Raw genomic sequence first — 26,946 nt, forward strand, 5'->3', positions numbered from 1 at the left:
TTTTTTTAAAGGAGTAGGTTGATGATTTATTTTTAAAATTTCATGTATATAGAGAGTGTGGTAACCTATGCATACAAATTTTTGCCAGTAAATACAAAGAAAAACATTTGAACAGTTTACATTAAGATATAAAATGTTGATTAGATTAAAAACCTGAATAATAGTTATAGATTAATGTAAGCAATAAATTAATGTAAAATATACAAAAATGCAATGAAGATGATAACCAGTTCCCACTTCATAAACTTTCCTCAAGATCTTACTGTGTGTAATGTTATTCCTTGATTTATTGTTTGTTTTAAGTGGATCCTGTTAATTTTTTAACATAATTATACCATAAAAGATTATTAAAGTACCCAGAGATCCAATCAACAGATCAACATAGCTTTATCTTTTTGGTATAAGGGGCAACTACTATAGTCAAGGCTGTGAATTTTTTGCCTAATGTGTTTCAAATAATAAAGTCTGCTCTTGTGTAAATGTAAATATTTTATAGTAACCTTTATTTCAATATATGTGGACTTAACTAAAACCTTTGACACTGTGAACAGAGAAAGTTTCTTGAAGATCATGTCAAATTATTATAAATGCACCAAAAAAAATCATTAAACTATGGTGATGCTCTTTTGTTATATATATGTGTGGATTGTTCTTTCAGAATTGAAGATTACTACATCCTAGCCCAAATCTCCTGCAGGATAGTGGGGGATGGCAGCCGGCAGGGCTCAAACCTGGTCCATTGATAGGACAGTTCAGAGCCCATGACCAAACAGTCCTCTCAATGGCATGAAAGCATGTGTTCAGGAGAGAAATTCATCAAATATTGATTTGCAAAACAGTATCCAATGGTTGCATATTGTTACGTTTTCATATTGGATGAGACTCTTTAGACATGTAAACGACAAATCACAGTTTATAAATACTTTAATCTTTATTAACACTGAAAACACTTTCTTGTTCATAGTCCTCCATTTCGGTTCTTCTTTTTCTTTCAACACGCAATCGCACCATTTCACATTCACACTAAGATGCGCACGTAACACCCCCCCTGTTTAACAAGTTCGATGCACATCGAACGTCCAAAATACAAATCACTGAATATATTATCAGACTATTCCAAGTTAAAACAAATCGGTAACATATAAAACCATAATGTAATAACTACACAAAATCAAACACAATGTCATGTTAATACCAATACAATTCCAACATGGAATAACAATTATATTCATCACAATAATAACTGTTATTATGAGCAATTGAAACCACTTCTGTTAACATATATCTATAAGTAATCATATTTCTATTAATACTACTCCCCACTCATAATCGTATGCCTGTACAAAACACCATCATTCCAGTCGCAATCAAATAGTTAACAAACAAAGTCTATCTTGCTCCATGCATATTGTAACAACAATATTCAATTCATTACACATATATTTATTCATTGTAGAATAGAACAATAATTAATGTCCATCATTCCCACCTTTTCTAATCCTATCTATATAATTCTAACATTATTGACATGCCATCCTTTCCGCTTCCCTCCTTTGCAATGATGTCCCATTGTGATCCTACTACCTAATGATCTAGCTGTACTGTTTTCTAGGCTGCTAATATCCCTCTCTTTTCTCGTATACGCCTCTTCACTATTGTACCTTGAATCCTTAATTCTAATTAATTGTTGACACTGTCTTCTAATATGCCCCCTTCTCCCACAATTAAAGCATAAGATGTATGGACTTGTATGTCTATATGTGGGTTTAAATCGCTTTCCCTGTACCACTGATTGCCTTACTTTACTTTGATTTGGACCCATTCCTATTGCATTGCTTTCTACCTTATCTGTTAATTCTTTCTTCTCGTGCTCTCTGCTACCCATGCCATCTGATGTATGGGATCTTATGTCTTCTTCCACATCCCCATTTCTACATCGAGTAGACTTTATCTCATAATATTTCTTCCAATTCTCAATCTCCCTTACTGAACATATTTTCACCCCATGAATATTCCCAATAATTAAATCTATCTCACCCTGCTCTACAACACAAGCTTCCACTGTCCCCTTAAAATACGGTGTGTCTATACTAACTTTAGCAATCGGTAATTGTACAATATTCCCATTAAACATAACACACTTCCTAGATTCGCCTGTATATTCATGGTCTTCCACTAAATTCTTATTCACTCCAATAATAGTGCTTCCTGTATCCCTGATGGTCTTGGCTGCCTTGTTCCCTACGAATGTCTGAAAAATCTCCAATGTTCCAGTATCAGATGACAATGATAAGCCTTGCTCTATTCTACCTTTCTCCCAGTCCTTTCTTTCCTGTCTGTTTCCTTGATATCTTCCGTTGCGGTTATCATTTTGTCTTTCATATGTACCACTTCTATACTGTCTATCCTGTGTCTCCCTTGTTCTGTGAGAGTTATTCTGTGTCTCACATGTTCTGTTAAAGGCAACTATTTCTTCTATATCAATGCCTCTAGATAATTTCTTCTCGGGATGTGCCACTTTATAAGCCCTTATCAGTCTTACTATGTCTTCTATGGATTTCGGTTTCCTCTCCAACAGAAATATTTTTAATTCCTCCTGACACTCGTACATCACTTTGTCCAGCATGAGAAATGTCTTAAGACTGTCAAAGGTTTTTTCTACCTCAGCGGTTTCTATCCAGTTATCGAAATGGCTGCTCATTTTGTCCAAGAAGGTCTGCGGGTCATCCTCTGGTTCTATCTCACAATTAACAAACTGTTGGCGATAGAAAGCTTCTGTTTTTCCGAAAGTTCGAAGTAGTTGTTCTTTCACAATGCTGTAGTTACTCTGGTTCATACATATTTTTGAAGGCACCTCCGCTGTAAATGATCTCGACAATAAGAATGTCCATTTGTCTTCAGGGTACTCCAATTCTCTCATTTCTATTTCGAACTTCTTCAAAAAAATGTCTATGTCCATTTTGTCTTCGTTGAATATCAAACCTTTATATTTTGCCAGTTTATTCCCTGTAGATTCACTCTTTCTTTTATCATTCTCTTTTCCTTGGTCTGTTTTTAACTTTTTCTCTGCTGTCTCTTTTTCAAACGCTAATCTTTCTCTTTCAATGGCGACTAATTCATTTTTCTTTTCCCTTTCAATTGCTACTATCTCCTTATCCTTTTCTCTTTCTCTTTTGTCCTCCTTATCTAATCTCTCCTTTTCTTTGTCTCTTTCTCTTTTGTCCTCCTTATCTAATCTCTCCTTTTCTTTGTCTCTTTCCATCGCTAATCTCTCCTTTTCTATGGCTAATCTCTCCCTCTCCATCAACCTTTCTTGTACGTATTTTCTTAGTTCTGCCCCTTCAAGCTCCAACAACCTTCCCTCTTCCTTCAACGCTGCTACCTCAGCCCTGTCCGCCATAGTTGATTACTAATAATATCGAATCGAATGTTCTCCTGTCTCTAGATCTAGACTATACTATCTCTACTGTCTGCTGACAGGAGATCCACTGTGTATAGAGGGATACGTGGGTTTTTACCTTTGCGTTGGGCGCCACTTGTTACGTTTTCATATTTGATGAGACTCTTTAGTCATGTAAACGACAAATCACAGTTTATAAATACTTTAATCTTTATTAACACTGAAAACACTTTCTTGTTCATAGTCCTCCATTTCGGTTCTTCTTTTTCTTTCAACACGCAATCGCACCATTTCACATTCACACTAAGATGCGCACGTAACACATATATACTTAAGGAAAGTAATGTATGGAATCAATATAAGATTTAAATCCTATGATGGTTGTTTCAACTCCAGACATCACAAAGTAGCTAATGATTGTTATGAAGGTTTAATTTACTCAAGAGAAATTATCTAATACAAGATTGTATTAATTTAAAGTCTCGTATTAGTATTATTACTCAAAGCTTAAAAATAGAATAAAATCTGCTAAATTTTAGAAACAATATTAAAAAATCCCAATCAATATAGTAAAAAAAAAAAGTTTGTTGTACTCCTTTTCAGACCTTGTGATCTAAAGAGCAGATGATGTAAGTATCATCTAATTCTGTGGCCAACAGTTGACAAGGGTGTCAGGTGGCCAGCACAACCAACCACATTTACTTTCCCCAACTAATGTCAAGTAGGCTGTTATGAAAATTATATTCTGAGATTTGAAGCCAAGACCTCTTGGTTCAGAAGCCAAGCACATTAAATCTCAGCTACTACACCGCTCAATTATAAAATTTCTAATAAATCTAATGAAAATTGCAATTTAAAAAATTAATCTACTATCATATTATCATCCAGACCAAGATCTTGGAGTATCCTGTCTAGTCTCTACTGTAGATTTTTCTACTAGATCTAGAATCATTTAGATTACATTTCTACAACTAGACCAGACTTGAGACTAGTAATATTTAATATGATTATGGGTATGAGGCTAGTAGTAGTACTACTACTCACTCACAGTACTAGATCTAGTAAGTAGTACTACTTAGTTATTAGTAGTACTACTAGATCTACTTAGTATTTAGTTTATTTAGAGTAACTTACATCTATCGAACACCTTCGTTTTAAGGTGCTTATCGAACACCCCATTGTATTTTTAAAAATTCTCCTTTATTTTGATGATTAGAAACTAGTCCATTCCTAATGTGCATCGTCCATTTCTTTATAGTTTAGTTATATTTAGTTTCATTTTCACCCGAGGATAATTTTTTTACTTATATTCAAAGTGCATTGGTAATATTGGTATAAAAATTTCACTTTTTTTGACCTCTTGGGAAAAGTGAAGTGAGTCTCGGGTTAAGGGTATTTTTTAATGCCCATGATGTTCAGCTCAACAAAACCTATATAATACGCTTCTAATTAGGCTGAGAAATATTTGCAACAATTTTCATTAAAGTGTCCTTTGCTACCTAAACATGAAAATTGAGGTTTAAAAAGGGGGTGTTCGATAATAGCAGTTTTTATATAAGCAATCTCAGCTTCGTAAGATATCGAACGCCATTTTAATGTTAAAAATAAACATCAAAGGGATATAACCTAAAGAACACAAAATATTTAAATTATATATTTTTTAATTGTTATTTTTAAAAATAATGTAATGCAAAGTACATATATAAATTAGCCATGTGTTACAATTTGTATCAGCTATTTGTAATTTACCGTAAATGTGCTATATTTTTCTAAGTAAATAGATTTACATCGATATGCACTAATTGTACCCATTTTAAAAGCTTGATTTTATGACACATATAGTTTGATGCTATTATCATCGTTTTGCTACCATAGGTGTAAGGAATATAGAATATATTATGAACAATGAATTTAGAATATATCCAGTTGTGTTTTTTTTTAGATGCCCCATTCTATTAACTTCTGAATTATGTTTTATAAACCAATACCTAGCGCATGTGCTTGATGTGAAGAGATATTAATAAAACGAAAGGGCTCAGGGGGAGGTATAGAATGTAGTTATGGTATTTTGAAATAAAAATGTCTTTGGTAGGTACAAAAAAAAAAAAGGGGGGGGGGGGGAGAAACAGTCCAGACACTGTATCAAGAGATCATCAATAATTGATCGACCATTAAAATGTGACGTCAGCCTCAAATACATAGTCAGTTGTGCTTCTCGATCTAGACGTGTGGCGCAGGGTCTAAAAAAATTATATATTATATATAAAGTACCATATACCATAAAGTATGATAAAGCTCATAATGCGCTACAAAGACACTCCTTTGAAACATCACAAATACTCAAAATAATAACAATAACACATTTAACCACTCTCTTATTCTGCCTACACCCCCTTACCCGCGCTTTCTTCTTACGCAATTCCACTCTCCAACATTCACTCTTTTTCAGTGCAAAGTAACAACGTAAATTTCAAGACTCAATCCAAACGCAGCCCCAGATTAACACACAACAAAAAAAAATGGTCAGTGACAGCCCAACACACAGGTGTAAACCAGGCCACCAACGCAGCCCCAAAACATTGTTCAAGTTGTAGTAAGAACAATGTTGAGGGGAAAGGGGGAGGAGCCATCATTCGAGTACCTAAGGTCAAGCCGCTAATTAGGTCACAAACACTAGGCGTGATAGATATATAGATATGTTGTTTGTGTGTGTGTGACAAATACTAAGCGTGCTCTAAAATACGGTGTGTTTTTTTGGTCAACCAGGTGGTTTAGGGAGGGCGGATCTATCTACATCTATAGGTAACACAGCTCGCAAGCTACCAAAGCTTTTCAGCAACCCCCCCCCTTCCCCGCCCAGATCGAAAAATATCTAGCACTGACTTTTGGGCTGTTACATACACTGAGTGTGCTAGATCGGCGGCTAGTTACGTAGGACTGCGTACCGTATGTTTTGTTTTTAGGTGAACCAAGTAAACTGTTGTGTCCTGCAATGACTTGGGGAGGATTATCTATTGGCTACCAAAGCTTATTAGGCTCTCCCTCAAATAGATAATATCTGGATTTAATTTATTAATGGCCTTATGACTCAAAATAGCTTAGACCTAAATAAGTACTACGATAATGCGTTACTGGGCTTAGCACCGTCAGTTTCTAAGCAGAGCTGATCAGTGATAGATTATAGATTCCTTCGATGTGGACCATGTGGAAATGACTAAAATCTGTATGTCTTGACATGGCGTAAAAAGAAAATGATATAAATAAAAAAAAATATAGATTATAACACTTTTGAAACACCATACTTGACCATACTTTTCACAAAATTTTAAGATTATAACACTTTTAAACACCATACTTCTCATGTGTTCGATAAGTTCTTAATATGTTCGATAAGATAAGATAAAGGTAAAAAAAGTGTTTGATAATTTAAGCTTTTGAAATCATCGACCTGACTCACTTTAACATCAAATATAAGTTTAACTTTGAGTAGTAATAGAATAAAACATATATATCTACTTTTTAAGAAAAATGGATGAGGAGTTCATAGATATAATCAGTTTTTTTCTAGGTCTAATTTTTACGGAGATACACAAATTCAAACATAAAAAATGTCGGCGAATGAGCTTAACTTGTTCGATAAACGTAAGTTACTGTAGATCTATAAATCTAGATCTAGAATCTAGTTACTACTAGAGACTAGAGTCTAAGAGTGTTACTAATAGTACTACTACACACTGAGTACTACTCGGAGTACTAGTAGTAGTACTAGGCCTAGCTCAAGATCAAGAGACTCAAGACGTCAAGAGTTAGTCTAGAACTAAGAAATAAAGAATACTAGATCTAGATCTAGAGTCAGACTAGATCTAGATCTAGTAGAGACTAGAGAGATGTCTAGAACTTATAACTTATACTACTTATAGAAGATCATCATGATAGATCTACCAATCTACCAGATTCATTTAAAGTATTTTTAACTATTTATAAAAATTTTAGGTTACCGAAATCGTCAGTTAGAATCTGTACTAATTTCAATTGCAAGAGAATCAACAGAATCATCTAAGATCTAGATCTAGATCTAGACTTGATATATGGGAATTTGAAATCTATCAATTTTCCCTCAATTTCTACGACAAACATTGAGTGTTGCCATTTCCGTGATTTCAAAACAAATGAGTTGACTGTACGTAAGCTTAAAAAAGTTTTTTTTGAAAAGCCACGAAATCAAATAAACTAAATTATCAGTTACCAAGGATATTTTTCAGTTTTCTGTAGTTCTATTCTTCTTACATAGATTCTAGATTTATGGAGCAACTAGATCTAAATCTTCCCCACCCCCATTTTTTTCCCCGGGGAAAGGCTTCAAAGACCAGCTTAGGCGTCAACTTTCCTTGGCTGACAGATGAGAGCACCTGGTTGCATGCGGCCTCAGAACGAGACAGCTGGAGGTCACTTACGAAGGCCGCGGGATACACATTTTAAAACCAAAAGAAAATCTGCTGTCGAGAACAGACGGCGAAAAGAAAATCTAAATCGACCACCTGCGGACAATGGTTATGCTTGCCCTGGATGTGGCAAAATATGTAGGTCACAGCTGGGACTGCGCATCCACGTGAAATACTGCATTCCTCACTGATCTTCGGACTCGAAGACTAGCCTTATTATTATTAGCAGGATGTCCAAAGAGTGGCCTTTTTTCGTTGTGCAGCCAGCTTTGCTTTGGACGACAATTTCTTTGTGCTCTCTTCACTGCCTCTCGACTTTCGACCCATAAAAAATGTTTTGGATCTGCCTTTGAGCTGCTTACAAAATTAGTGCTGAATGTAAAGTAAGGATCCTGTTTTGAAAATTTCGATTTCAGCAATGCCCATTGTCCTTTTCTTTTTAAAGCTACATTATAGGCAGCATTACTTAGGGAATTTAGGTGCCCTTACTACCAAGGCATCAGCATGCCTACTTTTCAATGTTTACCTGCAAGTGTTTTATATGCTTGTGAGTCTTGGATGCTGACTGCAGAGCTAGAGAGGAGGATCCTAGCAATGGAATTGAGCTGCTACAGAAGGATCCTAGGTATCACATTTTAAACCACATCACAAAGATATTAGAGGCAGGGCTACTGCAGCGATTAGACCCCATGATGACCTACTATCATAAAAAAACTTGAGCTAAAAATCTATGGCCATATTACAAAGTCTTCGAGGCTCGCTAAGACCTTCCTTCAGGGAACGGTACCAGGAAAAAGAAGAGGCAGACAGAAAGCGATGGAAAGATAAAGTACATAAAAGAATGGATGGCCCTGCAATTGAAAGAGGTTCTAACTAAGGTAAAAGACTAGTGGAATGGAGAAAGATGATGAATAAATCTTGCGTGGTGCCCCAATGGTCCAACAGACTAAGGGATAGGTAAAGAGTTTTTTCAGCAGCAGGTATCAAAACTCTCATGTTTCAAATTAAATCTCTTTTTACATGTTTTACAACTAAGAAATGAAAATGAAGATTTATCATTCCTTTTTGTAAAATAAATCTAAAAAATTACTTGATATTTGTCTGCATTTAAAGATTCCTTGCTTTGTGGTTCAAATATTTAATTGGTAAAATGAGAATATTACTTTCTCATTATGATGTAGGTATGAAATTTCAAAACATAAGTCCACCCAGGTCTAAGAGCTATTTGATCTTGATTATTCACACTGCACTGTCAACATAACCTACCCTGACATTCATTAACTATTAACCAGTTATTAATTTCTTAACCTCAAGAGAAGCATGTTATTATTTTTTTTAAAGCTAAATGATCAAGTTTTGTTTTATCTCAAGATTAGCTTTAATAAAGTCAGTCTGAGGGAACTTAAATTGTGTCTAAGCAGGTATGATTGACAGTTTCATAATGGTGGATTTATTCAAGTCTGGTCATCTATTTAAGAAAAATGAAACAACATAATGAGTTTAATATTTTGTATTTTATTCTCTATACCCATAACTGTTACATATGATCCCTTACAATACATCAAACATGTCCACGTTTTCTATGCTACTAACATTTGAGAAACAAATGACATCACTATTTTGAAAGTCATTGTTAGTCCCATTTTATTTCAGAGATTAAATTTACATTGACTCTGCACCAGGTGTTTTTAGCAATGAACTTGTAAACATGTTTCTTGAATCTTAGCCACATTAAAATCAAATTAAGCATTATGCTCAGTCATTAAATAAAACATTATGTAGCACTGTCAGATGTTGATTACAATTAAGAACATACACAATAAAAAAAAGAGCAAAGTAAAAATGAAATGCTCTAAATGTGGTTAGTTTAAAAAATCTATAAACTTCTATTATGACTGGGATACTTTTTAAATTTCTTGATTTCTAGCACTCCATAAAACACTCCATAAAACACTCTAAGTGCAAGGTGGAGTACAATGGAAGTCAATGAAGGATGAGAAATTTTTACCAACAGCATAGAACCAATGTCTAGCATACCCCACCAACAAGAGACAATGTTGATATAGATATCACAAAACAACATCAACATGACATCAATAAAGTAGTACAAATATTTTGAACTTTCATTCACTTTTGATTTCATTTTTCACAACAGACAAGTTCAATTTTTTTTTGTGGCAAAAACAAAATGGTTAAATGTCTCCACCAGATAAAAAAAAAATTGATAAACCTTCAACAGCCTAAAAAATATAAGTAAAAAATAAAGGCTAGGGCTTAATGAAACTGTACATAAGTAAGTTTTGAAGTACTAATACAATACTTTAGGGGGACCATCACCAGTTGAAACAAATATCAAACCCATTTAATCTTACATTCTGATTACTATAAGCAAATAGTATTTGAAAGATATTAATAGAACTGCTTTAAAAAAATTATTGACACAGTGCAGCATAGAAATCAATAACAAAAGACTAAAGCAAAGGCAGACAATGGATTGATGCACTGAACTAGCAGTAAACAGCTTGTTTATCAATGTTTTTGATTTATTTTAAAATTTTAGTTTGAATTCCAAAACTCTGCCTTAAAAGTCTAGCTGTGTCTACCATGCTAATATCATTTCCTCTGAGTGTCTATAAATCTTTGCAGAAGTAACATCAAATGGGTTCGAGTATAAATATAACTATTACCGAGGAAAAAAATTCTGATCAACAGATTAAACTTGTGCTAATTTAAAACAAAAATTGGTTCAAATACATAAAAATCACACAAAAAATGATTAAGTTGTAATTTCACGCCAACAATAATAAAAAAAAAAAATTTTTTTTAAACTTTTATCACAGCCCTTGAGCTGAAACTAAAATATTCAAACAGCAGATCATTTCCAGAAAGAAATCAAACAATTATATAAATTAAATGCAGTTGCCAAAGATCAAGTGGAATATTTCGTGGAATATTTCATGATACAAATGATTTTAATAAAAAAAGACATTAGTTCTTAGTACATGTATGTAAATACATAAAATAACACAATAAACACAACTCTGCCTAAGTCGGATGTTGAACCTCGAGCCTCCTTGATAGGTAGCCAAGCCAAGCCAAGTTCAAGAGCCCTTAACCTCTCGACCACGCTTCCCACTTTAAAAGTTTCCTTTAGGAAAAAATATAGATTCATTTCATTTTCAACATGCATTTACCAAAAAAAAAAAGGTTTTTAAAGAGTAAACAAAAAAAATATTTTTTTTCTATATTAATTTTTCATAGGGTGATTATTTTGGATAGTGACCTCAAGACAATTAATTTAAATGTTTTATATATTTTAAGTGTTAGATATTAAGTTTTGTGAAAATATGAATAACTATCATTAAAATACTTTTAGTTCAATTTGGATCATTAAATACTACCTAGATATAATCTAGATCTAGTTCTAAAGAGACTTGTCCCCAGTTGAGAAAAATGGGATGATATATTCCATTCCTATAAAAAATTATTTAAAAGAAACCTTGCACCTGTACTCCTTAACTCTTTCTCTTCTAACTGACGATACCAGCATTGATTCCACCAGAATGTGGTAAATAATTACGGAGAGAAAGAGTTAATCCTTAACAAATAACTCAGTCAAATTAATTATTTCCCCCCTTTTTCTCTGTATAACTTTGATTTAGAGGTTAAGCCTACAAACCAGTTTTGCATTACTCTCTTTTTTTTAATTTTTTTATTTTAAAGAATAGAGGACTCCCATTAAAATAAAGAAATCTTTAATTTAGCTCTTGATGTGATCATTATAGATCTGTGACAGGAAGAAAAGACGATCAGGTTCCAACACTTACTGTGCAGTCCATTTTCTTGAGCCACTCCAATCTGACCAAATGTAATAGACTCTTCTGGCCATGATGAATTGAATATAGGTTTCTCCAAATGAACATCTGAAGAACAGAATGAGTTAAAAAGAAATGAGTTGTTAAGGTATGATATAAGGAAATCACAAAAAAGAAAACAGTAAACAAATATCATTCCAAAAGTTCTATTGCTTGTGCAATTAACAAATCTACACAACAGGATCACAACTATGCAGCTTCTACATACAACATGTGCTAAATATTTTTTGCTTACAACATTGAATGATTAAGGATCAAGTTAAACATCCACTCTCCAAACAAAATACATGTAGAAAGTAAACAAATGTATCACACTACAAAAGCAAAAGATAAAGGAGAACTCATGTGAGTTTTTAATATTTCTATAATAAGAGAGAGAGAGAGACACCAGAGTCATAAGCTAATAACATTGACTAAGGTACATGTAACATATCTAATGGAAGTGAATCACAGGGTCTTAAAGTTGGACTTAAATTTATATGAAAAGTGTGTACAAACTATCTGCCTTAGTCTTATCATCTATAAGACCATCCCACTTTTAAATGTAAATAACACATTCTTCATTTATCCCATATCCACATGACGGAGGGGAGCATTCGGGCACCAATGTTAACTTTTTCACATCTTCATGTTATCTGTTTCAATCCTATACTATTTTCAAGTACTCAATAAAACACAAGTCAGTCCAAGATGTTATCCTCCTTCCCATCTTCTTTTGTCTTTCTCACTTTCTTCCATCAGAACCTGTGTCTTAGAGCAGAGCTTCCATCAGAACTGTGTCTTAGAGCAGAGCTTCCATCAGAACTGTGTCTTAGAGCAGAGCTTCCATCAGAACTGTGTCTTAGAGCAGAGCTTCCATCAGAACTGTGTCTTAGAGCAGAGCTTCCATCAGAACCTGTGTCTTAGAGCAGAGCTTCCATTAGAACTGTGTCTTAGAGCAGAGCTTCCATCAGAACTGTTGTCTTATAGCAGAGCTTCCATCAGAACTGTGTCTTAGAGCAGAGCTTCCATCAGAACCTGTGTCTTAGAGCAGAGCTTCCATCAGAACCTGTGTCTTAGAGCAGAGCTTCCATCAGAACTGTGTCTTAGAGCAGAGCTTACACAGATTGGAGATTGAATACAAAAAAATCACAACTATTTCAAAACATACTCAAATAAAAGACTCTCAAGATAAAGTAGTCAATCAATAAGAAAAATGTAAAATGATTGGTTTAATCTACAGTTTGACAATGTATATATGTATTGTGTCGCTTGTTTCTCATTGCAGGATACAGTGATTTTGATAACATCAAGGTGGGTAGTTCAAGAAACCAGCTTAAAAGTTTTAACTCCATGGCTAAAAACTTTACACCATTGTGTCATTAGTACACACTGAAAACCTAAACCATGGGAATGTATTGTACACTAAAAACCAAGATATTCTCCTCTAAAACCATGGGCACATATTTTACACTAAAATCATAACTATATTTTTGCCTAAACTATTTATATTAGACTAAAAAAACAAAGATATTCTCACCTAAACCATGGGCATGTGGCTTGTAGGCAAATGGAAAAATACTTTTTTCTTTTGAAAATCTACAGCAGACATCCACAGGGAAGGCTGTTAATAAATTGAATACAAATGTTACAGCCTTTTTTTCTACACAAAATCTTAAATATTATTAAATTATTATTAAATATTAAATATTAAAAAAAAAAGAATAAAAGTTAACTGCAGGTCTCTGAAGGTTAAATGTTAACTGTAGGTCTCTTGTCATTTACTGTGGAGAACTGTGGGTAATTGTAATTGACTGAGTAAAGTAATTGTTAGGTCAAGGTTGTTTGAACTTCAACCATGTGGATAGCCTTGTAGAAATGTCAAAAATGACTAACAGCCTAAGAAATGGTATGAAACAGTGATCCTTCACTTTTATTTTTCAGCCGGGGGGGGGGGGGGGGGGGAGGGAGGGAGGATTTACATTTCTTACAGAGGCTGATTAGCCTAAAAAATGGCATAAAACAATGATGAAGTACATTTCTGAGTCTTGTTTAATGCTGATATTCTACATTATGGGAGAAGTTTAAAGTGACCAGATAAAACCATGCCACTAGCGAGATATATTGATAGAGACACAACAAACTAGGCTTGTACTTACAGGAATGTCCTTGAGCTAGCCTAAACGATGCAGATGCCAAGAAAAAAACTCCTGCAACATATGGCTGCCTGTGAAAACACAAAATGAAGTTTACAGCCAAGTTAGCTCTAAAAAAAAGTTCTAATTACAACAGCCTATAATTAATTATTTTTATCAGATTGACTTACTTTTTGTGTGTGACATAAATCTTCAAACCTGAGTGGTCTTCATCTTCAGCATCTGTTCAATTAATAAGAAAGACATTTTGGTTTTTGTTTTCAGTTATTTAACTAAGAAACAGAGAGTTGATAAAATCTCTTTACACCAAACAAAACAGTATAACTATACAAAATAAAAAGTATAGACAATACATGTTACAAAGTTTTCTATAGTGAAGTATATGGTTACATTCTCTTTCCTCACCAGTAAATATCCTAGCATAGTGAACTTGCAGTACTAATGTTTAGTAATGTTTTTAATGAATGTTCTGTTGCCAAATCTCAAACCAACATCTAAGATAATACAAAGAACATTAAGTAGCCAAAAAAAGTTTCAGTTGAATGTATTTCTCTCAATACCAATAACTAATAATTAAAATAACAATGAGTTTATTAATGTACCTTTAGGCAAGATAGTTGGAGGAGCATTTTTAGCCCGAGCAAATAAAATCACAGGATGACTATTCTTGCACATTGCAGGACAGTTCCTAAAAGAAACATTTTAAAAAATCTTAATGAATAATGAACAGATATAACAGAACACCATTTCACCACCGTATCACAACCAATACACCACTACACCAACACACTACAATGACTATCCTTGCATTACCTATCATGCACAAATGAAAATATTTACCAAACTGGCTACTGAGAATAGGCTTCACCTTCACATCCATACAACAGCATGTGATGAGCTCTGTTGGCGTCAGCTACAGCTTCAAACTTATCTGAAATAAAAAGCACCAAACTCATAACAGTAACTACAGAGTTCCCAGAGTTAAAATAGGTCTTCAAAACTAATTTGAGGTATCAGCAAAAAAAAGGCCTATGACATAATGTACATAAGATCCTATATTAAGTATATACTTGTTTCAATTTTCGCTAAGAAAGATGTTTCCATTATACTTAAAAAAATAAGCCAGCAGTAGGTTTTGTCTGGACAAACAGCAACTTCAGGGCAAGCGATGATTTAAGCTCTTTACTATACAGAATACCAATAAATGTTTGTAAAAGAAGTTTTATCTTCTTGTTGAAGAAATGGGAATGATGGGGAGAAGGCTGGCTTCAGAGCAAAGATAAAAACTTAGGCACCCAAAAGTTAATGCAAAACAAGGAAAAAAGAAACATATACTTTGAACTCTATTTCAACAACAAATCAGACTTTATGCCTTCATCAATAAAGAAAGTCAATTGCTTTCATCATGATTTTTTTTTAAATAACATTTTCTGTACTTAATAACCTTTCAGTCACTTGTTTGCTGTATTGCTTAACATACAATTTAGCCTATACTGTATTATATTAAATTAGTGAAATCTTCTAAAGAATAGAAAGAGGCTATGTTTATCATAAAAAAAATGTGGATTATACACTCACAAATATATGATTCCAAATCCTGTGCATGGTAAGCTGTGCATAAATAAGAATCCGGCTGAAAACACAATAAAGATTTTGTAGAAATATTTGTTTATTTATAAAGGCAGAAACTAAAAGTATGAAAATAGAAACTAAATTTGTTAAGATATTCAACTATTTCTCTTTTGTTGACAACTCCTAACTCAGTTGTGAAATTACACATTTTGATTTCCTTATTCAATTTCTTAGTACTTTAGAGAAATATGACTAAATTGATCCAAAAGGTTATTAAAATAGAATCCTTGTAAGCATCTTCACTCTCTTCTTATGTCCCATGAACAATTACAAAGAGTTTACCTTTCTAGGGCTTGCTCCCAGCATCAATATCTTTAATATCTGTGTGTCTTCAAAGTCAGCTACAGATAAAAAAGAATCAGAAATAGTGAACAACATTTTAAAATTTGCTTTGTTCATGTACAACACAAGCCAACAAACAATATAGTGAAAACATTACAAGACTATGCAATCTTATTGGAAATATTGTGTTTAAAGCTTTTGAGAAAAAATTTACCATTGGCTTCACCTGGATGATTCATGCCAGCATGATTATGGGATCCTATAGCTGCTTCTTCAAGGGCTGGATTGGGTGGAAGAGTAACGCTGACATCTATGGGAAAGTTTTTTCCAGTCAGCTGTGTAAGTTCATTGAAAGCACATTCTCCTGATGGGTCAGCCACAGAACTGTGTAGAACATGATGTAATAATTGCACATCTCATCATTGCCTGTTGACCTGCATCAGAAACTATCATCAGTAAGTGAACAACGCTAAATTGGTTTAATTGAAATAAATTAATCTTTCTTATGTTTAAAGTTAATATTAGAGATGAAGTTTTTCAACAAATATATTTTTCTTTACTTTTTTTTTTTAGTCAATTTTGTTTCTTTCTCCAATTATTTATTACGTGTCCATATTACAGATGAATATTTTATTTAAAAAAAAAAATATGTTGCTGTTGACAGAATTTGTAAACAGAAATCACATTTCAGCAATTTTGACTACTTTTAGTTACTTTCAATTTTAGAGTTAAAAGCTAAACCTTCAAGAAACTCACCCAACACCAACAGGATGATCCATCGAGCTTGAGTTATAAGTGCATCTAACAGCCTGGAACATAAGTTACATTTCAAATTTAGACAAAAAATACCATAAGAGCTTTAATAATAATTCAGAAAAAGAAAAGCTGACATTACAGTTGGTAAATATTTATATCAGACTTACAAAAGCATCTCCTGGTTTGACTTCAATTACTTCCTTCACTGGATAGAAGGCCTTTAGATTTGTTTCATATCATAAACATGTGGCACTTTAAGTGTAAGTTTGTATAAGATCATATAATGTTAGAATAATTGAATATCAAATATGGTAACTTTAAGACTTACTTGTGGCCATTGTGGATTTCCTTTACCGATTTCATGATACGTTCCATTGTATTGATAACCAGTTATGACTGTACCTGAAGAACATTACAATTAATAACAATTAGAAGAGATATGATAAAATCTTAGACATTACAAAGAGATATTTTAAGACAGTGTTTTGTCTCCTACCTAGACCATGTGCATGTGTTCTAAAAGCAAAGGGGATGATACTCTTGTCCATCATGAATGTACAGCTGATGTCTACTGGATACACTGAAGGACAAAGAAAAATAACTTCTTTACATTTTATGAAGGGCAAAGACAAATAAGTTCTTTCGATTTTATGAGAGGAAATTTGATTGACCAGTCAGATTTTAATCAGGCTATCATCAAAATATTATTAGAAGACCATGTTGAATTCTGTATGTTTTCTTGTACAATTTTATTTAACTTTAAACACATGAAAATCAATGTAATCTGAAGTAATTAGGTGAAAGTTATGCAATTCATCTGTGATTAGTTGTATGAGAAAAATCATAATAACCAAAAATACGACTACACTGTTCCTTATTAAAACCACATTTGAATAAAATTAAAAGAAACTTTTGATTCTTAAAATCTATAAATATAAGTAATCCATCCTTAAAAAAAACATAACAATTAATAAAAATTATAATCTTTATTTTTTTTTTCCAGATTATTTTTGTTATGATTAGAAATGAGTTTGGCAATGTTCATAGCAATCTATTGGCCATCATCATACATAAAGGTTTAACATAATTTACACACACACACTATCTTCTAATACAATTCAAAGTAGTAAACTAGTTGTTAAGCAGACAATGTACTATTTATAAAAAATTATGAAAACTTACAATTAGTATGTAGAGGAATGGGGAAGTCCCCAGAATCTAATAAAAATATACCAGCAACATACTGAGGCCTAGTGAAGATGACAAATACAAGGTGTCAAAACATGCAGTTTTTTTTTTGTTTTTCCAGGGGGGGGGGGTGAGGAGGGGCAAATCTATCAATAATAATCTAATACAAGAGAATTATTTTAAGATGAACTACTTACTTTTGGTGGGTTGTGTAAAGTTTAAGTCCAGAGTGATCTGCAGGTTCTGAGTCTGAAATATATTGGTAGTTACTAAAGAAAATAAATTGAAGTGTTACATAAAACATTTTGGAATAACATCACTGAATGAAATATTGTTTAAGACAAACATAATGAAATAAAATGTTAGCAGAAGGAGAAATAATAATTTAGTTGACAAAATGACATCTAATCAATTTCTATGACTAAGTTCATATAAGAAAAAAAATCTGAATTTGAGTTTTCAAATCATTTCAATGATGCATTCTAATAAAGAAAAGTTCCCCTTTCAGACCTTGTGGTCTATAGAGCAGATGACATAAAGGTCATCTGTTTCTTTGGCCAATGGTTAATGGGCAGCACAACGACCAACTGCCTTTACTTTCCCCAACTAAAGTCAGATACCCATTAGAGTTGGGTGGACTCAGGGGTGCCCTAAAAATCCCGAAATTAAAAATCACAGTCTTCACTGAAATTCGAACCCAGGACGCCAGGTTTGGAAGCCAAGCACTTAACAACTCAGCCACCGCACCCCCATAATGCATTCTAATACATTGTCTAAATTTTTTGTCAATAATTCCATAGAATACAATTTTATAGGTTCATCTACATTTATATGGGAAGCGTGGTCGAGAGGCCAAGTGCGCTTGAACTTGGCTTGGCTTGGCTACCTAGAAGGGGGCTCGAGGTTCGACACCCGAATCGGGTAGAGTTGTGTTTACTGAGCGCCTAAAGGCAGCACGGAAAACCAACTCCTAGATACCCCCTCCCCCCCACTGGTCCACAAATGAGATTGGACCAAAGCGCTCTGAGCATGCTATAAGCATGAAAGTAGCGCTATATAAAAAGCTATAAATATATATTAGTAAATAAAACTAACCTTCAAAAATCTTTGCGTAGTGTACCTGGAGTACAATAGTCTTAATTGATGTTTTCCTGCGACCCTGAGACCTACACCTTTAAAGAAAGAACATGACATTCTTGATAACATTTTAATTCCTACATTTTGTGTGTGTGCATTTTGACAAGTAAAGGTGGAGACAGGAGAAATCTGATCTTCAATGACTTTTTTTACTGACTTTAAAGTCTAGATTTTTTTTTTAGCAATAGTAAGGAATAGGTGAAAAGGAACCTTTTGTAAAGGTGATACAAGCAACATGATGGATTATTAATAGAAAGAATTGCAGAGTAAGTTCTCCCTACTTAAATGTTCCCAATGAAACACTCAGTGTATCTTGTTGAGGTGTTCTATTTCTTTTGTCAATGTTAACCCAGATGTTCTTAATGCATTACTGCCAAACTATTTTGTTCACTGCACTGCATATGTTAATGAACCTCCTTTCAATGTTTTACCACTAAGTTGGTCAGGTGTTCCTAAGAACACAACTCAGAACTTTATCACAGATCATGCAGCTTATATCTTGGAAATTACATTTGCTACCTTGAGCCCTTACTTGTGTTAAAATACTTTATGGAGAGCAGGTGGGCATGTAAAGTTTCAGTAATCTTCTCATTTCAACAATAGTATGCCTAACTCAAATTCTTTACAGATAAATCCCTCTGACCTGTCATCATGTGATGATGATAATATAAAAGGACTACCGAGAGCTTATATCTGAGTTTCAGCATGCTTGTAATGTTCTTAGCCTAACATAGTTCTTGACAGGTCATTAACCTATTGTTAAACCTTTCCAGCTGGTTTTCACCAATTGCATTTATGCTTAGTACATGCCTCAGTGGCAGCGAGAGATAAACAAAAGAATGCATGTCTTGAATGCCACATTAAAAGTGTCTGTCTCAGGTATTTGTGCAAGACTCTGGAAATAAAATGGCAAGGCGCAGTCACCAACACATAAGTGCCAAGAAGAAAAAATACTAAAATGGTTTATCAAAGATCTCAGAATATTATGTAATCATTTTAAATTGTCAGCTTGATGAAGAGAAATATAGCGTTTTTACAAAAATTATTTTGAAATATATTTTATGCAGGTTTTTAAAAAATGGACCATTACCAGGCTCTTTTAAGTCCATTTACTGTCAAAAACATAAGCAAAGATACTATCTGAAAATCAATTTCAGGTACATAGAAAAAGATATCTAGGTTATAGTATTAAATTTTTAAAAAGTGTTACATATTGATGGGGTGAGAGGATATTAACATTTAATAACAAGTTCAGAAATGCAATTCCACCATCAATTAACAAGTGAATTGCTCAAACAGAAGTCTTCACTCATCAGTGAATTTTGAAAAAACAAAATTGTTTCTTTCTAGTCAGTTTGTTAAGCTTAAAACATGTCAACTGTTTATTTGTTACCTTTAGGCATAACTGTTGGAGGAGCATTCTTAGCCCAGGCAAACATTATTGTAGGCTGACCATTTTTACACATTGGTGGACAGTTCCTGAAAGAGAAAAAGTATAATTCTAATACAGCAAAAGCTGGAGGCCATTCTTATTTATTTTTAGCTACAAACTAGAAGGTCAAGCACTTTGTCACAAATAAAATATATTAATTATCTAGAATCATTTTATTACTATTTGAATTTTATTTAAAAAAAAAAACAACTTTACCATTAAAAAATTAAAGCTTCTTACTTACCAGAAGCTGTCTGTAGAAAAAGGTTCACCATCACATCCATACAGCAACATGTGGTGTGCAGTGGCAGCATTGGCCAGATCTTGAAATTTATCTGATTAGCAAGATAATTGAATACCATTAAATATATTACATGATTTTTTTTTTTAAATTAACTATTCAGTGTATGTCATATACACCACTGTAACTATAGTTTAGTCAACAAGACTTGGAGATGACTTACAAATATAAAGCTCCTCTTCTAGAACTGGATAGGTTGTACATAGATAGGTGTCAGGCTACAGGACAAGAGAAACAACATCATCTCACAAACACATTAATTGACTAGATTACTGACACACTTGTATTAATAATTTTTCATGGCTAGGTAGGACTTCATTGTTTATTTATTAAATACATTTATGTTTAAGCAAGTTTAATAAAAATATTAATTAATATAACCCAATACTTTTATGATGAGAAATGTTCAGATGCTACTGTAATAAGTCTTTTAATTTAAACTTCAATATCTTGATTAAGAAAAAAATGTTTTCCAAAGTTAGCCCATGTTTTAAAAATTTGGTTTTGGATAAAGAATTGTTTAGAAATAACACAGGACTGAATATAAAAAATACCAGCAACCATCACAATATTTTCTTAGTACATCTAAAACTTGAATGTCAGCTTGTGGGATAAGCTTTTTTCTTTATATTTCATAAACACTTACTGTATTAGGCTTAGCACCAGGCATCAATATGTCTTGAGTTTTTGTGTCTTGGTACAAGTTCTCTGGAAAGTGACAGTGTATTCAATATATCACTTGTAATACAAATAAATGATGATTCTAATTGCTCAAGAAAAAAATCTATTTACTACAAAACAAAATTAAGGTTTAACAATGCAAAACAATTAATTGAATTGCTTCTATATGCTACAAAACTAACCATTGGCTTTATCTGGATGATTCATGCCAGAATGGTGGTGAGATCCTATGGCTGCTTCTTCAAGTGCTGGATTTGGTGGAAGTGGAACTCTGACATCTTTGGGAAAGTTATCTCCTGTCAGTTGTAGAAGTTCATTAGTGCCTTCTTCTTCTTCTTCTAGCCAGCTTTATTGCTGCTGAGCTGTGAGCTCTTTTGCAGGTGCCACATTGCCATGAAGGATTAGCCACAGAGCTGTTCGTGTCGAACATAATATAAAAATTGCACATCTCATCATTTCCTGTAGACCTGCAAAAGGATATATTTATTGTCAATAAGAATTTTAAATATTGGGTTTATTTAGTTTGCTTCTAATTATGGTATACAAACTACAATTTCAATAGTACATTATTAATTTACAAGAGGATCAGAAAAAATAAGGTCATGTGGCACATTTTTTTAATGAGTGAAGGAACTTAATGGACTGTCAATCATTAGATTCATACAAATGCTACAGTCAAGTCCCTTACTAAGTTGTATATTTTCCGAGGGCTAATTCTTTAAAGTTTTTCCTACATAAAAATGTAGTTCCTTTCAGACCTTGTGGTCTATAGGACAGATGATGTAAAGGTCATCTGTTTCTGTGGCCTTTGGTTAACGATGGTGTTATGTGGCAAGTATAATGAAAACCGCCTTTATTTTTCCCCAACTAACAACAGGTATCCATTAAAGCTGGTTGGACTCAGAGGTGCCCAAAGATCATAACATTAAATATTCTAAATCTTCACCAGGAGTCAAACCTGGGATTCCCTGGTGCGGAAGTCAAGCACTTTATCACTCAGCCACCCTGCTGCCCCCTCTTTACTTGTAAACCTTAAATTAATGATGATGACTGGAAAGAATCCTTTCATGACTTGTTAAACACAGTATAATACATTTAAAAAGAATGAATTATAAAATAATTATTGAACTAATGGTTAAATTATTATCAGCACACATATTTAGAAAATAAATACAAATGAGGTGAAAATACAATACAAGTCAATACACTAACCCAACACCAACAGCATGATCCATTGAACTTGAGTTATAAGTACATCTAGCAGCCTACATAGGAAGTGAAAACAAAAAAGAAATTAGCAAATAAATATCACACATTTGTTTACCTATGAAAGAATGTGATGTCTTGGGAATAGCAATCATATTTTTTTAATGATCATTCAATGTAAAAAAAAAACATTAAAATGTGCAGTGCCTTAAAGTGTATACTCTCTAAAGAGATGGAATAGGTTGCCTAAAACAGACATGAAAACCAATCACTTAGTATACAAGAAATAAACAACTAGTTAAACATATGAATATAACAATATAGTTTGTTTTTTAAAACATAAAATATCAGTACGTTCTAGACATTGCTTTAAAAGTGAACTTTTCTTATAAAAGGATATAATAGACAGTGCTCGATATTGTCTTTAAAATATTGCTTAGTCTTTACATATAATTTCTTAATGTTAATATAATATGGTCAAGCTAACTCACTTGTGGCCATTGTGGATTTCCTTTGCCAATCTTATGATAAGAACCATTGTGTTGGTAACCAGTGATGACTCGACCTGGAACAATAGTTAGGGTGGAAGAGAACTGAAAGGCACAAGGCTGTTACCTAGATCTAGTTTGAAGACCCTAATCCATTTTCTAGTTAGTGTGTGAGACATGAGGAAGTGAAGGAAGTGAAATAGTTTATCTTGAAGAGGAGAAAAGAGAGAAATTCTAACTCTTACCTAATCCATGAGCATGTGTTCTGTAGGCAAAGGGAAAGATACTCTTGTCCATTCTGAATGTACAGCTTATATCTACAGGGTACACTGAAATTTAAAAAAAAATGTATGTCCTTGGGTGTTTATAATGTTTTAAAAAAAAAGATTCAACTATTATTAAATTTCATTAAACAAAAAAAAAAGCTTTTCTTTGGAATAATATCTACTGAAAATAGTCTATAGAATTTAAGAATTCTTATAATTTACATGTGGTGGGATGGTGAAGCCAGCAGCCAACAAAAATATACCAGCAACATACTGGGGCTGTCACCTGATGCACATACCTTGCCGTGGTGTGACAGCTTGAGTGCCTCAATGACCCTCAGAGCTATACCGGCGGGAGCTCATCACTCCTGGCAGGTACTACCAAGCCGGACAGGTCTGTTAGGAAAGAGGCCAGACAAAAGGTGCATCCCCCTCCCCGGGACACAGGGGTTGTGCGATAGGCTAACAACCTGTCCATGGAAAAAATAGTGTTATAGAAACCAGAACAAAAACACAAACACTAAACATTGTCAGAGGCGAACGTAGAGCTCCACAAAGGAGACTTATGAAGCTATGCAGGGAAAGTTGAACGAATCCTGTGAGGCCGACCACTCTACTTAAACCAATGAAAAAGAAACACATGGAATGTCCGTACTTTACTAGAACCAGGTAGATGTGCACAAATTGCCAAGGAAATGGCCAACTACAAACTACAGATCCTGGGAATGAGTGAAGTTCGATGGAACACATTCGGTGAAACAAGACTGCAATCAGGAGAAACCCTTCTCTTCTCTGGAAAGGAAAAAGAAGATGACTTACATGAAAATGGTGTAGCACTACTACTAAACAAGGACGCTTTCAAAATAAGTTTCAGAATGAATAATTAGAGCCAAATTTTAGTCTAAGTTCAAAAATGTTCACATCATTATGTGCTATGCTCCCACCAACCTTGCAAGTGATACTGACAAAAATACATTCTATGACCAACTGCAAAGTATAGTTGACAAAATACCTACAAGAGATGTTTTGATCGTCATGGGAGACTTGAATGCCAAAGTGGGAAGTGACAACAGAGAGAGAGAGAAAAGTATGGGCACCCATGGACTTGGCACCATAAATGAAAATGGAGAAATGTTTGCAGACTTCTGCACATTTAATGAATTAGTGATAGGAGGCAGCATTTTCCCCCACAAAAAATGCCACAAAGTGACATGGGTTTCACCAGACAATAAAACAGAGAATCAAATCGACCATGTTACCATACGGCGGAACTGGAGAAGCACATTACTAGATGTACGAAACAGAAGAGGAGCAGATATTGGCTCAGACCACCACCTAGTTGTTGCCAAACTAAAAATGAAGCTGGCCAGCAATAAAACAGAAAGAAACAAAAGGAAAAGATTTGACCTAGACAAGCTCCACAACACCCAGATTAAAAAGGAATTCCAACTATCCCTTCAAAATAGATTTGCTGTGCTACAACTAGATGAGGCCAAACAAAGCAATAAATCTTGGCAAAATTTCAAAGAAATTATTACTGAAACAAGCAATGAAGTACTAAGCCTTAACCCTAAGAAGAAAAAACAGTGGATTAGTGACGAGACATGGAAATTAATGGAAGAAAGGAAATGCGCTAAACAGGCAAAAACAAGAAACCACAAGCAACAATCAAAACAAGACTACCAAGCAGTTTCACAGAAAGTCACCAAAATGCTTAGACAAGACAAACGATCATTTTACAATAATCTGGCAGAACAGGCAGAAGAAGCAGCAGGTAAAGGAGATATAAAACAACTATACAAAATCACCAAACTTCTCAGTACCAAAAAGGCTAATTGCAATGTTCCAGTCCGAGACAAATACGGAAAACTACTTTCTTCAATAAATGAACAACTTGAAAGATGGAAAGAATATTTTCAAGAAGTGCTCAATAGACCTAAACCACGAAATCCACCAGATCTAAATGCAGGACCAACACTAGACATAAACATGGAAGAAATAACAAAAGAAGAAATAAGGAATGCAATCAAACAAATGAAGACAGGTAAAGCTGCTGGAATTGACAACATACCACCCGAAGTCCTAAAAGAAGGAGGAAGTGAAATAGTTGACCAAATGCACAAACTATTCAACAAAATTTGGTTAACAGAAACACCTCCGGGTGAGTGGAAAAGGGCTTGCTAATAAAAATACCAAAGAGTGGAGATCTATCACAATGTGAGAAATGGCGAGGTATCACTTTGCTGTCAGTACCAAGCAAGATTTTTAGCAGAATCCTACTAAACAGAATAAAGGGAGCATGTGATGAACACCTAAGGGAAGAACAGGCCGGATTCAGAAAAGGGAGATCTTGTGCTGACCAAATAGCTACACTCAGGATAATTGTAGAACAATGTGTTGAATGGCAATCTCCTCTCTATGCAACTTTTGTCGACTTTGAAAAAGCTTTTGATAGTGTCGACAGAGAATCTATTTGGACTGTAATGAGACATTATGGGATCCCCAATAAAATAATAACCATAATCAAGAACCTTTATGATGGTTTCACCTGCCAAGTAACCCACTGTGGCAAGCTGTCAGAGGAATTTCCAGTCACAACAGGAGTCAAACAGGGAGAAATCCAATGGACTCTCACACAAAAGCTGGAAGATCTGGAATTCGCTGATGACATAGCCCTATTATCACACAGACTACAGGATATGCAAGAAAAGGTCACAGCTTTAAGCGAAGTAGGAAAAAGAGTAGGCCTCAAAATAAACCATCAAAAAACTAAAGTGCTTAAAGTAAACAATAAACAAATCGGAGACATAGTATTGGATTCTCAGACAATAGACCAAGTAGAAAATTTTATATACCTTGGGAGTGTAGTCAGTATATCAGGTGGAACAGATGAAGACATTAAATGCCGTATAAATCTAGCACGTCAGACATTTACACAGCTAAAACCAACCTGGAAATCTTACATCTCAAACAAGACTAAACTAAGAATCTTTAACTCTAATGTCAAGGCTGTCCTACTGTATGGTTCTGAAACATGGAGAACAACTGAAGCCACAACAAAAAAAATACAGACCTTCATCAACAGATGCCTGAGAAATATCCTAAAAATACACTGGTATGACAAAGTAGAAAACACCAAACTGTGGGAGATGAGTGGACAAAAAAATATAGAAGTGCAGATCTTAGAGAGGAAGGTTTAGATGGATTGGTCACACCCTTAGAAAAGATACCAGCAACAGAGCTAGGCAGGGCTTAGAGTGGAACCCCCAGGGAACAAGACGCAGAGGAAGACCAAAAAGAACATGGCGACGCAGTGTACTTGAAGAAGCAGAGAAGACCGGGAAGAGCAGGGAAACCACCAAAAAGCTAGCAAGAGACCGTGGAGAGTGGCGTGTTTTTGTCGAGGCCCTATGTTCCATGAGGAACTCAAAGGAGTGATGATGATGATGAATATACTGGGGCCTAGAAGTGAAGGTTGTAAGTAAGCATTGAAGAGTATATAATAAGATAAATAGAAAAAAATCCTTGATTAAATTAACTAGATTTAGAACAATTTGAAGATAGAACTTTAAAAAGCAAAATATTAATTATGCTAAGAGCCTTCAAATGCTAAAAGCGTTTAAAAATATAAAACAAGCTGTTGAAAGACTTCTGAAGATTCCAGCTCCCATGGTATCAACGAGGCGGCTCGGAAACATTTATTTTGTGGAAAGTGGATTTGCAAG

At 34.1% G+C, this 26,946-nt stretch overlaps 1 protein-coding gene and 1 pseudogene across 1 annotated transcript; both read right to left on the minus strand.

The window, feature by feature from the left end:
- Window positions 1-7,738, minus strand: part of LOC129925749 (mitogen-activated protein kinase kinase kinase 13-B-like) — a 30,291-nt pseudogene extending 22,553 nt beyond the window's left edge.
- Window positions 7,739-13,855: 6,117 nt separating this feature from the next.
- Window positions 13,856-21,581, minus strand: LOC129925828 (peptidyl-glycine alpha-amidating monooxygenase B-like). The gene is made up of 18 exons (XM_056026790.1): window positions 21,444-21,581; window positions 21,227-21,288; window positions 20,744-20,798; window positions 20,524-20,614; window positions 20,241-20,326; window positions 18,806-18,882; window positions 17,908-17,959; window positions 17,019-17,102; window positions 16,851-16,924; window positions 16,523-16,575; window positions 15,981-16,200; window positions 15,767-15,825; window positions 15,431-15,485; window positions 14,693-14,783; window positions 14,455-14,540; window positions 14,258-14,346; window positions 14,023-14,074; window positions 13,856-13,923 (listed from the first exon to the last, which is right to left on the minus strand). The coding sequence occupies exons 1-11, from the start codon at window positions 21,466-21,468 to the stop codon at window positions 16,098-16,100; spliced, it is 762 nt and encodes a 253-aa protein (XP_055882765.1). The 5' UTR covers window positions 21,469-21,581; the 3' UTR covers window positions 13,856-13,923; window positions 14,023-14,074; window positions 14,258-14,346; window positions 14,455-14,540; window positions 14,693-14,783; window positions 15,431-15,485; window positions 15,767-15,825; window positions 15,981-16,097.
- Window positions 21,582-26,946: the final 5,365 nt, after the last annotated feature.

Source organism: Biomphalaria glabrata, chromosome 4 (genome assembly GCF_947242115.1).
Source record: "Biomphalaria glabrata chromosome 4, xgBioGlab47.1, whole genome shotgun sequence".
Taxonomy (NCBI): domain Eukaryota; kingdom Metazoa; phylum Mollusca; class Gastropoda; family Planorbidae; genus Biomphalaria; species Biomphalaria glabrata.

Bases quoted from the DNA above. Each gene is read 5' to 3' on its own strand.
- LOC129925828 (XM_056026790.1), bottom strand. From the start codon at position 21,468: ATGAATCATCCAGATAAAGCCAATG. The intron at 16,576-16,850 runs GTAAGTCTTAAA...CTTATGTTCCAG, and splicing joins GAAATCCACAATGGCCACAA to GCTGTTAGATGCACTTATAA. The intron at 16,201-16,522 runs GTGAGTTTCTTG...TTTCTGATGCAG, and splicing joins GATCATCCTGTTGGTGTTGG to GTCAACAGGCAATGATGAGA.